The sequence below is a fragment of the Lipophrys pholis genome (assembly GCF_963383615.2).
Source record: "Lipophrys pholis genome assembly, chromosome: 3".
Taxonomy (NCBI): domain Eukaryota; kingdom Metazoa; phylum Chordata; class Actinopteri; order Blenniiformes; family Blenniidae; genus Lipophrys; species Lipophrys pholis.
Genome location: NC_137627.1, coordinates 25887226 through 25902092, shown reverse-complemented (window position 1 = coordinate 25902092; position 14867 = coordinate 25887226). Strand labels below are relative to the sequence as shown.

The 14867-nt window shown below is 41.6% G+C and overlaps 1 protein-coding gene across 1 annotated transcript in view; it reads right to left on the bottom strand.

Moving 5' to 3' along the window:
* Positions 1–14867, bottom strand: part of robo2 (roundabout, axon guidance receptor, homolog 2) — a 166510-nt gene that overhangs the window by 13360 nt on the left and 138283 nt on the right. The window contains exons 21-25 of the mRNA XM_080460030.1: positions 11699–11826; positions 10232–10504; positions 9136–9261; positions 2541–2700; positions 693–956 (exon numbers count right to left, since the gene is read on the bottom strand). Of these exons, the coding sequence (XP_080316156.1) occupies positions 693–956; positions 2541–2700; positions 9136–9261; positions 10232–10504; positions 11699–11826 (951 nt within the window). The remainder of the gene's footprint in view (positions 1–692; positions 957–2540; positions 2701–9135; positions 9262–10231; positions 10505–11698; positions 11827–14867) is intronic.

Sequence of the window (14867 nt, the reverse complement as noted above, 5' to 3'; positions counted from 1 at the left end):
GATAGATAGATAGATAGATAGATAGATAGATAGATAGATAGATAGACAGACAGATAGATAAATAGATAGATAGATAGGGCAGTCATAATTTATGCAGATTAATCCATCATGATTAATCTGATAAAAAGTTCCTGCATCCCGTTCATTATGTGGAACGTACCGCGGTGCATGCTTGGTGCGATGCGATGCATTTCGAGCTGCGTTGTGGCTCGTTGCCCCGGAGCTCATTTGCATAAAGCAGAATCCTGCCAACTTTATGCAAACCAAGTGGACCGAAGGTCAGACGCATCGCAAAACTTTTGTAAAAGGCTTATCTTTCACCTCAAATGTTTTCAGAAATACTTTTTGCTGAACTGTTTTAATAATAAAAGAGATCAAGTTTGTGACAGCGCTGAGTGACACGTCTCCTCTTGGACAAGTTAGTAGCTGCTGAAACAGGAACATTAATGTGGATGAATGTTTGATTCGAAAAAGTGAGACATAACCTGATAAAGGAATTTAATAAACATGTTAAATTCATATATATTCCCTTCTTTCTTCAGTTGTTTTGCTCATGCAAAATGAAGGTCTACTAATACAGATTAAAATGAATGCTATTCTGATTGATTGAAATTAATCCACAGCAATCCTGTGATTAATCTCATTAGAAATGTTGTATTGTCAGTATTGCTCCTGGAGGGAGTGTTTAGTACCATGTCTGTTTTGCCATGTCCAGTTGGTACGCTCTGGTCAGCTCGTCCAGGTGGGCCTGGAGCATCGGCTGCATCTCATCCCGAGGAGACGGTGTGAGCGTGGCGGTGGACTGCTGTCCAAAGGACACCGCGGCTGGCGAGGAGGCCACGCCTCGGATGGGCGGGGTGGGAACTCGCTCCTCCTCCTCCTCCAGCTCGTCCTCCATGCCCTGGTGAAGATACGTCTGCACAGGCATGGGCGGGCCCCAGCCGTCACTCTCATACCTGAGGACACAACGTGCGTTGACTCAGCAAACATCTGGACAACTTTGTAAAATTGTATTGTTCGGTTTTTATTGATTTTCATTAAATATACCACACTATAACTGAAAACAAAAAGAACTTGCAAAAACAGCTGTCCACCCCAGTGCACGTTCATTTAATCTAGTTTATGTCATTAAGCATTAAGCATTAAATATATCCTATTTATACACTTTTTATACGATAGTTTGCTTTTAAATTCATAATCATTTGTTGTCCATCAGACTGAGTGACTAAAGGTTTTCAGATCCACGGTGGACACGGTTCCTTATATCAATAATTGATAACTAAAGAATTTATGTCTCGACAACCAAAAGTGATAACTAAACCACATATCTAACCAGCCTGTGGACATTGAAGCTTCTGCTTTTCTACGGCTCTGCAGTAGATGGGTATGTACACATTCAAAATGATTGGGGACGGACATAAACCGACCTGTATTTTTGGGAAAAGATTTAGAAAATAACACAGATCTTTGTGACCTTGTCAAAGTTTCAGAAGAATTTGTTTTATGACAGTCTGGAGTGAAATTACAGCGGCTGTCAGGCTTCAATAGCTCAACGCTGTGCTTATACATGCTGAAATAATACTGGCCATAAAGAAAATGTTCATTAAAGAAATTTGTCAGTGCACACTCCATAGGACATAACTGTTTTAATCTGCTGCCATTAAGAGCAGCCTCAAATTTACAGTCACAGGACTGTTCATTTGCCAGATAGCCTATTAAAGCGGATGACTCTCACAGACTGGAAATGAGAGGAAGAGGACGTTGCACCTAGTGGACCAAAGAGAGAGACACTCACAATCACTTAAGCGTCTGTTTTCACAAGTAAAGCAGGTTGGATGGAATACACTAAATGAATCAGCTGATCTTATCAGGAGTTATCCAGAGGAAACTGAACTTACATCTACACAAGTCTCCACTCAGAGTAAATTCAAAATACAAAAATAGACAAATCTCTGCTTCATTTCTTTAACGTTTTTTCTTCATAAAACAGGAGTATTTGGATTATATCCACTGTGAAACTCAAACAGATCAATCCAGAAGCATCTGTAGGGCTTCAAGAGCAGCAGCAGGAGACTGTCAAACATGTTTTTCCCATTTATTTTCCAGTCATGAAATCATTCCAAAGACAGGATCAGCAGGGAGTTTGATCTGCACCCATCTGTATATGAGTTTCTGTGCAAGTACGAGTGTGTGTGTGTGTGTGTTTGTATAAGTGACTGTCTGCACAGAGTTATACACACATTGATCTATCACCTCTCTGCAGATGTACAGTAGTACAGTAATTAGCTGCTGAGAAAGCAAAGCTGAACCTTGTTATTACGCACAGAAACGTGTGATGTTGCTCATGTTGGCAAGCTGTGTTTCATTCGTTCCAGCAACAACACACTGGATCCTCCACATTTTGAGGTTGCCAGAGGAGGAAACGCGCTGACAGCAACTCGAGTGAATATAGGAGTGTATTGCAAAGCGTCTTCAGTTCTATAGGTGCAGGCATTAGCGAATGGGTGCATTTATTTGTGTTAAAGCATTCGGAGACATACCCTCCTCCTTCATGGTGCTCATTGGGATAATGGTCCATCTCAGTACCGGGAAGGGGGTGCACAGGGGGAGGGGGCAGGGGGACATTGGCCCAGTTGGACCCATTGGCTTTCGTAGGTTTAGAGCCCGCCTTAGTTTTCTTCTTCTTTCCTCCTTTTCCACCTGCAAAAGGAGATAATGCATTTAAGTGAAATGGTTCCTGAAAATTAGATTGTGCACAAAAATCTATTAAAAACAAATACACCAGTGGGATAGCGTCGCAAACTGCAGTGGGTGCTTTTTTTTTTTTTCAAGGTGACAAATGTATATTTAAAAAAAAATATAGTCCCAAACATGCTACTTAGATTACAAATCCACTTGGACTCCGTTTCAACACAGTCTTAGAAAATCATACACACTTCCTAACACGAGGTTTCAAAAGGATCCTGGCTGTCGGTGCTTACATAGAAAATCTCAAGGTTGTCAGATAAAAAGCATGTTTCTATTGATTGATTGGCTGAAAAGCCTCAAATCTCCATAGAAACAGAGGAGACCGGAGGTAAACGAGGCTGAGGCAGACCTTTGTGCTCCACCTATCGCTCAGTGTCGTCTTTCACACCAGGCTTCGGGTTCCACAATGAAATATCTCACTTCACGGCATCATCATAATGAATGGCTTGTGTAGTGTCAGTGTGTCCCTAATGGAATTCACTGAGTCTATTACGACTTTCATTTCTTTTATTACACCGGAGAGTCACTAACCCCATCCATTTCCACTCATATCCCTCCAACACCACATTCCCCCCCGTCCTATCCATCTTTATAAATCTGCCAGCCAGGTCAATACTGTTTTATATGATTTGGTCACTGTGGAAGGAACCTTTTATTTCTTTAAAAGACATCTGACTTCAGGCACAGATTTGTTTTTAAGTTGACTTATGTACACCAATGTGTGTGCAGACCAAGACAAGCTGAGGGAGAATGAATACTCGGCATTAAATCACACGATACTAAACAATATCTCATTATGACTTCAAGCTTGAAAACAAAAACACAAATCTAACATAGAAGAAGAAAACAAGTGTTTCTGAATGCAGAGGATTTTCATCACTGGCTCCTGACATCATTTTGTTCCTGATGTACACTCACAGAAATAGTATATTTTTGAATAGGTACATGCAATTCACCAGGAAGGACTGGTGGTTGACCCAGTGCATCTGCTCCTCTGGTGATTTCATGTTTGGCAGTTGGAATAAAATCTATCTCTATCACTGTGATTAGAGATATTTTGGCTTCAGACTGGACAAAGCACATCAAAAATAACAGTATTTCAAAATGCAAATATAGTAGGCCTGCCAACTCTCAGTTTGAGAGTGAAACACAAAATTAACACAAATGACATCAAGTTTCAAGCTGAAAAACACATTTTTCCAAAGCAATTATAAAAACTTTCTGTTGTTTAAGGTTTTTCTAATACAAAGTGAGGGTTAGGTAGGTCTTTATATACGTATGTTCCTCCACGCCATGCCAGTTGGACGCATGGTTTGTGTTCACTACAGCTGAAACTAAAGGTTTTTTTTCCATGTGTCACTTCTTGTGTTTGGTCTTTTTGTGAACTCTTTTCTTGGTTCCCATGAGATGTTTTCTCCTTTTTTGAAGGTGATGCCTCCAGTTAACAGCTCTAATCAATCACTTTATTGCTTGTTCAATGGCAATTTTAACTTTGTTCATTCTCAAATTTAATTAAAACAGGTAGACCTGAGATACTCCAGAGTGTGTATTTCCTTCACTGTAACGTGTCAATCATGATTAATTGTTTACGGTTAAACCATCAATAGTTTGTCAATTAAAGCAATTAGGAATTGCATAATGAACAGCCACTGACATTAGTTTAGATCCATTTTACTGCAAATATGTCAGTGTTTTCTGAAAGTAAAATCTATTTGAACCATCTACTTCATCAGAATTAATACCAAGCACCATAAAGAAACTTTTGGTTTATTTGCGAGCCACCAGTGGAACAAACTTCATGAACATCTGAGGCGTGACGATATTTTCAGCTTATCCAAACACTCCTGTTTAAAGCAACTCCCCAGTGAAGTAAACAAGTCTTGTTAGGATGATTTAGAAATGTCTGCTGTTGGTTTAAAGTTATGTTTTATTTTAAAAAAAGGTTTTTAAGTATTTATTGCTCTGCTTTTTATCTTCAATGACTTAGTTTTATTGATCATTTGATGCTGTTGTAAAGCACTTTGAATGCCACTACACCTGAATAATTCAATATTAGTAAACTTTTCTAATGGCCACTTAGACACATAGAGATAATATAGATTAAATTATAAGCCTGCAAATGTAAACTAATACTTTTATTTACATGGTGGACAAACACATTGTGCTTAACTCTATCCTCACATGCAGAGTTAATAACATAATCTCTATATTGTAAAATCCCAAACTAGTTAATGCCTTATATATTCCACATAATTGATGTTTCTTAGGTTGTGCATATGAAGGGAAGTAGTGAGTCATCCTGCTCACAATGCTGCCAATGGCCTGTAATCACTTTTCCCAGAGCTCCCAAAAAGCTGCCAATATGACATCTAGTTAAGTGTAACATCTCCCATTCTAATGCAACCATAAATTCAGATCAGCAAAATGAATTTACAGAAGAACTGAGCTCCTTTTCTATTGATTATCGTCATAGTCACATGATGAAGGAGTCAGAAATACTGGACAGTTAGCATAAAGTCCAAGACAGTCTGATTATCTTGTTATTAAAACAATGAAAAACAAAGCATATCAAAGATGGACATGGTGGAGATCAAGGCACATTAGAAAGAATTCAGGCAGGAGGAGATAGGAGAGGTGTCAGAATAAGATTAATAAAGAATAGAAGTAATAAAAGAAACAACTGTAAGCCCAAGGCAGGCAGTAGCAGAGTGTAAGTATAGTCTGAAAGTAATTGGGTTTTCTAATCGCACCTCTGGGCGACACTTGACTTTTACCAATAAATGGTGAGTTGACGCGATTGTTCAATCATCCTTAGTCCCTCTACACAAGACCAGCCATCAATATTGTAAATGAGCCTCTTCTAGGGAAAGATGGCCTGGCACTCGAATTGCAACAGCTCAACCCAAATATGAAAAATATAGAGAGAGGCTGTGGCTTCGAGCTATACAGGAATTACACAGCGAACTCATCTCCTCCGACAAAACTGGGCCTCTCTTCAAAGGGGAACGGATGCTAAAAATAGATTCAGCTCTGGGTATTTATGCCCAAGGTTTGGGCACTCCCAGCCTATAACTGCAGGGCCACACCGCCTTGAGTTTGCTGTGTTTTCATTGGGTGCTTCAGCGCTGAGGGGGAAAGCCACAGAACATAGTCTCGAAAGACGACACCAGCCAGATATAACTTATGAGTGGTCAAATATATAAGCCAAAGCCTTCATTTTTAGCTGAGTTAAGAAAAAAAATTGTATGACCATCTGACATAATGAGGTGGGACACAAGATGTACCGAGAGCTCAGGGGCACCAGAGGTCACAGAAAACCATTTACCCAGCTTGAGCACAGAATCTGTAGCTTCTCACACAGGCTGGGTGAGAATGTGGGGGTCTCAGAAAACAGTTGCTTCTTCTCCCCTACACTAAAAGAGGTTTTAATGAGCAGCTTTGAGTCCCCAGTGGAGATCCATGCTGTCATGAAAGCTGCTCTATTTCTGTTCCTTTTCATCTCGGCCTCCTCCTTCAGACCTGACATTCATTATTCTTTCCATCTCCTGAGAGGGAGAGCAAAGCACTAAAACTTCCACGCCTCCTAACCCTTCAAATCCTGACTTTACTTTGGTTGAAGTCTGAATCAAAGCCCAGCCTCATTCACATTCATTTCACTGAAGCATGAAGCACTACGGGGCATATACTTTAATAATTTTACACGTTCATAGCACAATCAAGATATATCCCCGTATATTTTTTAATCTTAGCCATATTCAGTTTGCTTTCTCTCATCACTGCTGCAATGCTGTGCCTTTTCCTTGAAATTGCTCTCCAAGCCTTCTGCATTCAAACATCTGTGCGGCTATATTCTGTCGAAGACTTCTGTTTAAGGATCCATTTTGAATTTGAATTCCTGCATTGAATTACAACCATGACGTAATTGTTTATAAATGTAAAGCATGTTTATCTCACTCTGAGGATTCACAGAACACATCCGTCATCCATCTCGCTTAATGAAACACAGGCTGACGGGACCGGAGCTGGTTCCAGCTCACTATGGACAGAGGCAGGGTACATCCTCACAAGGTAAACACAGAGATACAGGCAACCACACGCTTAAAACATGCATGTCCGAGGAGAACATGCAAACTCCCGAGCTCAGGTTTGAACAGGAGACCGTCACGCTGTGAGGACAGAACGCTACCTACTAAGCCAGTTTGGACAAAGGAATCTCTAAATCATTTCATTTCCATTTGTTTGATTTAAACAATGACATGTCTCTCTGTATGTTTGTTAACCATGAACCTCACTTCAGGAGTGGAAATATAAAAACTGCAACCCACCAGCCCTCCATCGTCTTCACACTGTCAAAAACGGGGTCATAGCAATAATATATTTCTGTGCCCCCCCCCCCAAGGTAAAATTTACACTAATGTTCCCTCAAAGACCTAATAACTGGACCGCAAGCAATATAAAAAGTTTGAACCATTCTGATTCCCCAAATGATAGACATTATAAAGGTACATAAAGGCCTTTTCTAATTACAGTGCCATAAAAAGGTTTGGGAGCATTATTCAATTTCCTTTTTTTCTCATTAGTTAGTGAGACATTGGATACGACCTGTATTGAAGTCATAATATAACGGAAATACAATTTACCTCACCTAATACTCCAAAAACAGTTCTAATGTTTCATGTCTTTGTTGAAAAGCAAATCATTAAATATTTACAGTGCTGCAGGGAAGAAATTGTGAACTCTGGATTTAATAAGTGGTTGAACCTCGTTTGGCAGCAATAAGAAGGAGCGAGCTGCTGATCAAGAACCGCACATCATTGAGGGGGAGAAGATTATCTGTTGTTGAAGAAACTGCTTCAGCTCAGCCATATTCTGGGGATGTCTGGACTGCATGGTTCATTCAAGATCATTTCACAGTATGTCTATTGGATTCAGGTGTAGGACTCTCACTGAAGCCAAGACCTGTGATCTCCACATCATACTTTATAATCAATCCAGGCAGAAAAGAAAGTCATTTTCAAGGTTGTTTTTTTTTTTTTTTGAGGACAGACTATCAGGTGACTGTTGTCATGCAGAACTCGGCATCACACAGGCTGCTGAATATTGACAAACATATATTTTCCAAATATTTGGTTTTACTGTTTTGTCACTTATTGAAGTTTTATTCAGGTAATTCAGAAACTGCATTAACCACAAAAGAGAATCAATGGCAGTGTTTCGAAGTGTATCTGAAGAGACAATGGTGTGTTTATGTCCCAGAAATGGAGGTAAAAGCTGGTTATGAGAACCTGTAAAAGCTGAAACTGTTTAATGCTCCGTTTTCAATCAATCCAGATAAAAAGTTTGAAAAACCACTGTGGTATTCAAAGGTAACAGATCTCCTCATTCGTCTTTAGGAATTTGTCTGATTTTGACAAACAGCTCACAGTGAAGCAGGAAAGTATGTTTTCCACTGTTTCTGTTTATGAAACTATAAAACAACAAACATGAAAGCCCACAGTCTTCAGTAATCTGCATATCTATGAGAAGAATCTGTCCACAAGGCACGGCCACTTTACATCTTTCCCTCCAGCCCACAGTGTGCCACAGCATTGGATTAGAGAGCAGTTAAGGCAGTGGCTTGTAGATAAAAGAGGAAAGTGAAGGGGAGGCAGGCGGAGGGCTGCCATGGTGTCCTATAAATGACATTGTAATTCTCTGAACATGGGTTTTAGTGTAGCCGGCCACCATTAGGAGAAGAGGGAAAAAGGGAGGCATTTTTGCCACTTTACCCAGCCAAGCATCTCTAATGGTGTGTGTGTGGGTGTGTGTGTGTGTGTGTGTGTGTGTGGGTGTGTGTGTGTGTGTGTGTGTGTATGTGTGTGTGTGTGCGTGTGTGTGCGTGTGTGTGTGTATACAGTCCACTCTATCTGAAAGACTCCCTCTGCCCTCTCTCTCTCTCCCGTCTGCTCACTCACACGGCGAGAGACAAAGCCTTCCCAAGGAAACCCAGCTTCAGCACTTGGAGCCATATTCTGTCAAGAAATGATCCCACTGTTCTACTTACTTATTCTGACTTAATTATTAGATTTCTTCATGCTCTGGTAGGCTGTGTCCTATCTGATATCACAGCACTGTTTTATGCAGTAGTAGTCGTGGTGCTCAGTGCTACATATAGCATAAACAATAACAATCGAGTGTTCGTATGTGATCAACCAGAAAGAAGCAAAGGGGAGCCGAGTGAGCAAAGCTGCTCTGGGGAGGGGAGCGCAGAAGTGTTAATAAAATATGGTTTGATGTCAGGTTCTTACATGCAAATAACAGATCAATAAAGCAATTAAGACAACAGTCAATCATGACGTTGGTCGGAGGAGCAACGTGTCCCAGTCTGCTTTATTCTCGTAAACCAACCTGAGAGACTGCCGCTTCGCTCTGAGCTGTTGTGAGAGCTGGTGGTGCTGAAATCTTGTGATTGGTTGTGTGGGATTCTACTAGACAATCCATCGGCCAATCGGTAGTCGGGAATGAAAAGGAGGGCTACAGTGGAGGTTAAAGGGCAAAAATCACAGTGGCGTCAGGTGATTGGCAGTTAGCACAAGCACATGCAGGCATGCAGTTAGAGCAACAAGCAAGCAGGATCGAGTCAGGATTTGATCATTCAATGAGGTGCACTCACTTAACAATTCATTTACTTCTTGATTAGAGTGCGACAGACAATTCATCGGCTGGACAGGTTTGATTTGTCATTGATTTGGGAATAACATGGATCTAATTATACGCATGGATTTTCCTAAAAGGGAATTAATGCCTCAATAGTGGAGATTTTATTTCAGTATTTGTCCCCCCTCTGAGGGGTGTAATCACATTTGAGCATACTTCTTCAAAAAAGCCAGGGAGAATTAGCCCAGTGCATTAGAGGGACAATGTAAAAACTATAATTACTCTGTTTTAGACAGTCAGAAAATGAGACCATAAATATGTATTACAATACAACTGAGGAATATTCATTACATCAAAAGCACAAAAATCCATTCAGCTTTAAAAAAAATCCCAAATCAATCCACGGTAATTAATTGGATAATTTTCTTAAATATTAGTCAAGCTAAAATGGATTGCCAATTACACAGAGAGTGAAGGAGCAGTGTTACCACTATAGGAAATCAGAGGGAATATCAATGGTTCACTTGACTGTACTACTCCTTCACAGAATATTTATTCAACCTTACAGGGTAAAAGAAAATGTGTGTTAGAGTAAAAACTACTCTTTATAAGACTATGTCTTCTCTGAAAACTATAGAAACCTGTAGTGGGAATTGTCACATCAAAAGTACTTACTAATACACAATTCAGGCTCATGAACTGGTTCAAGCATTCAAAAACAAGTGAAGCGTTGGTCTGAAAGTCACACGACAATTTGTCTCTGGATGACAAACTATCATACTGTAAAAACGAACCCAGGTAACCCTCCGACATCTAACGGACTATGTGCTCCTTGGCTGTGACTTACTGTTGTTGCAGGAGTTCTTGTCGGGCAGGGAGTAGCCTAGGCTGGCCATCTCCTGCTTGGCCTGGAGCGAGGCCTTCCACTGAGCCTCGGGCAGGTCCACTGCCAGCTCATGGATGCTGCTGGAGTGGAGGATCTGTGTGGTGGCGTAAGGTGTGGCCTGAGACGTTTGGCCAGGGCTGTTGTAGTTGGCCTTTGTGGTGAAGTCTATACTGCTGTAGATGGCGCCATCAGATAGCATGGTGCCTGTTTTATCGCCCTGTCCGGTAGGAATATCTGGGAAAAAGGAAACAAGAGGTTATATATTAATTGGACACACGTCACATCACAGGGCAAACACCAGTTTGCCTGAAATACATGTTTTTTGGACTGTGGGAGCTCAGCTTTCCCAAACATACCCATGTATGCACATGAAGAACGCGCAAACTCTACACAGAATGGTCCCAAACCTGACTGAGGATCAAGAACCACTAAACTACCAGCAATGGCCATATTACCGTGATCCGACTACATTAAACTATAATCATCCTATGAATTCAGTTGATCTTATTTGCTTATCAACATATTAAATTTTTACAGTCTTGGATGACATGTCTACATAGGACTTCTACAGGAATTCATGATTTAGGAGAAAATGGACATAAAAGAATATAAGACTTAAACAGCCACATTTACATGTACTTACTATCCACAGGGAGCATTAAATGTTATTCTGATGACATTTGTAATTCAGTAATGTAATTGTAATATTGTAATATAAGTCCCATTGTTGATGTGCTCTGCTCTGCTCTCTCTGTGTGTCTCTCGGTCTTGGTCTTGGTCTCTCTCTCTCTCTCTCTCTACTTTACTCTGTGCATATGCATGAACTCTACTGGTACTGCCCAGTGTGGGTGTACTAACACAGAGGGCAAAAAAAAAGACGGGGGCAAGAGAAAGAGAGAGAGAGAGAGAGAGAGAGAGAGAGAGAGAGAGAGAGAGAGAGAGAGAGAGAGAGAGAGAGAGAGAGAGAGAGAGCATGGTGGTTTGCATGCCCAGTGAAGGGGAGATGATGTAGAGCTGTGGCGGAAGTGTCCATATCTGCGCCAGTCAAGCTGCGCATGTCCTTCACGACTGGCTGCCCGGGACCATCCTTTCAGACACCATCCACCCCCTGCTCCTCTGCCTGTCTCTCCCCTCACATTCTCTTGCTCTGAGGAATGGGATGTGACACCAGGCTGGACTATTTGCCATCAGTCAGCCTGGCGACAGTGGAACTCCTGCTGCTAGTGCTCGAGCCGCGCTCTCAAGTGATATATAAATATATATCTTGAAACACGCACAGGATATGCATATATGCATACATCTTCCATGCATATACGGACATGACAAACAACACGAGCTCGGGAAGCTCACAGAGGAATTCAGAGGCAACATATTTGATCTTTTATGGCCTCTCTCTCACAGTGACGGCGAAAGCATCGGGGCACTAACCTCCTCGACCAAAGTTACCGAGGTCGTTCGGTCCCCCAGAGTTGCTGTTGACAGGCAGGCTGGTCGCTGGCCAAGAGTCTGCTAACCAGGGGTAGCCTGGGTCACTGGCATTCAGTAGGCCTGGACGACTGAGCGAAAAGACAGGATGAAACGGTAGATTAAATATCCAGTGTGAAATTACATTATAACTGGAGGTTTGTACAAGAACATTCCCAATTATGTGAATTGTATGGTTGAAGTCAGCATCATGTTACTTGATTGAGGAAATAATGAAAACAACACCATGACAACAATCAAAGACATTGTGAAGACAAAAAAAAACCAAACAACAACACATGTTCAAACATTGTACGCACAGAAAAGTGTGTTTCTATGAGATAAGCCTGCCGTAAGCTTCCAAAGCTAATAAAACACTTCCATAGTCGGGGGAAATATTGTTCTGATATTTTTTTTCCTCACAAACTTGGAATTCCTCCAGGCAAACACAACCCTTCATTTCTCTGTTACTCCTGCTGTGTTGTTGTCACATTCTAAGAATTATTAATGCAAAACTGTGGCGACATCAATGCATGCATTTACTCTCTGCACACATGTGAAGCAGCACACGCTGACACCCACATGTATATGCTTCCTCACTCATTAATATCATGCACATTCTGCTGTGCTTTCCCATCAGCCCCTCGCAGAGATGTCCAGACAATCTAAATCTTATTTGATGAGGAGTCAAACTGTAGCCTGAGTCGCACCACGATGCTTGTGGGATGCCTGCATATGGGAGAGGGCAGTTCCATTTAACAGGTGTTGTGTCCCTCCTGAGGGGGTGAGAACCATAAAAGCAGCCATCAAGACTTTAACCTGTCATGGGTGACTGCTGGGAGCCCATTAGGGCCACTTTACTGTACAATCACGTCTGAGCCTCGTTACCATGGGTAACACAGATGGAGTTAAATGAGAATGAAGGATGCAGTTAAATGCCTTTGTTTATGTGTCAGTTCACTGACACGCTACTTGCCAGAGAAATGAATTAAAGTGCAAACAATTTTAAATATTAAGAAAAGTGTAACAAGCCAGTAGTTTAGGGACATGAAATAAGTATAGTTTGAGGAGACACAGTCGCACAAGGAGATGCTGTGGAAAACAGAAGTCACCAGCCTGGCTGTAAGATGGGGCTTTTTGTCTCAGCTCCAGTGGGGTGATGTGTTGGCTCTGAGGGAGAGTCAAGCCCTGAGGACAAGGGCAGGTAATGGGAGTGCTGCAGTCACTCTTTGCCTCAGCTACAGGTTCTAATGAGAAGAGCTGTTCCACAGAGGGGGGAGTCCAAATGAACTGCAGCCCTGGCAAGCTAAGAGCCCTCGCTGTGGTTCCTGAATGCCAAAACAGGCCCTCGGGGGAGACAAGTCATTCAAATTGATGGCTGTGCATCAGACACATGCACTTTTATAGGGTAATACATCTCACCCTGTCCTTCTACCTCTGTTACTGGCTGCCATTTTATCCCTCTGCCATCATTCTCTCCCTGTATACCATCTTTCTTTAACCCTATTTTCCTCTATATTTACCCCCTGTACACCTCTTTTGTTTGTGTTGCTCTGTGCCTTCCGTGCGCTTAGCATCTGTCAGCCTGAAAATATCTAACAGTTGACAGAGAAGATGACATTGTTCTCTTTTGTTGACTCCAGCAAGACTGTACACTGTCAAAAGTAAAAGAGTGTGGCTTTGTCTCGTCCCCAGCCGCACTTGTCCTGCCTGCTCCGACCCCCCCCCCCCCCCCCCCCCCCACCATCCCACAGACAAACCATTTTAAAGACAAGCAGCTGACAGAGGAAATGGCTGTATCGTCCTTGTATTCATCACACAGTGGTACTTCAGCTAAAGATAATTAGAAATAGACTGATTTCTACTGCAGATATTTGTTATATGTATATGTGTGTGTGTGTATGTGTGTGTGTGTGTGTGTGTGTGTGAGATGGTGGGGTGACATTAGGGTGGAGGGGAGTGCAGGCCTCACGTCATATGTCTAATGAAAAGTCGACACCTAACTTTTAATCCCTGCCCAACCGAGGATAGATGGCAACCTTGGCAGATAAAATTTGATTTGGAGCATTTCCTCTTGCTGTTAGACATTTCAGTTACTTGTGATGAGCAGGAGGGAAACCATAAATACTGCCTAAGACGCCTGACACCGAACCCCCCATAAATAAGAGCGCTGAGAGAGATTAATTCCAAAGCAACTTCATAAATCAGCTGTTTATGGTCTCACCAGACTAGTGAATGGGATTTGGATTAAAAGTCTAGACATTAGCCAACACTTAGAGCCATGCAAAACACAGATTACTCCCTAGATTAGAAAATGTGATTGTCGTTCAGTACTCACACCCCAGTATGTAAAGAAATCTCCATAGCAACAGTGTGAGCAAAAGCTATTCCCTACCACACTCAGCTTGTTCTCCGTGCCGATAGTGAATCTGCTTTGCAAAAATATTGATCAGTCCTGAGATAGGAAGTTATTACTACCTTCTAATTACCATCTCCCTATTGGCAGGGGGATAAGGAATGAACCCTTATCAGCCTTTATCAATTTCAATTGAGCAGCCAAAGTCAAATTGTCCAGGTCCACCAATCTGGAGCCTATTCATCTTCCATGAATCATTTATTTTGTGATCGATTAAACGTAATTGTTCAGTCAGAGCAATTTGGCAGGAGCCAATGAGAAACTGGGGACAGACGTGGCTTCATTTGCTATAGTCTAATTAATGCAATAAACATCTCATGCCACAAATGAACACATTTTCCTGAGATAGTATGCTACACATGCTCATCCTTGGGGCAGATGGGAAAGTTGTAACATCTGGGATTTGATGGATTTGAAATAACTAAAGGAGACTGTATCCTATTCTGGTGTGGTGAAAATTGTGAAAGTCACTGCGACTGACTAAAGATATGAGAAAAATAGAAGACCAGAAATACAGACATTTCCAATCCCATTCTCCAATGTGAGAATCTGCGCCACTTAAGTGGAAAATTGAGGGAAAAACACTACAGCAGAAAGTAGATGAGAAATAGCAAGGCAAGTGGCGTGGCTAATTCATTAAGAAATTGCTGGCAGCTTGCAGAACAATGCAATGTAGCACCCAGTTATATGTAAAGTAAAAAAAGGGGGGAGGGTTGA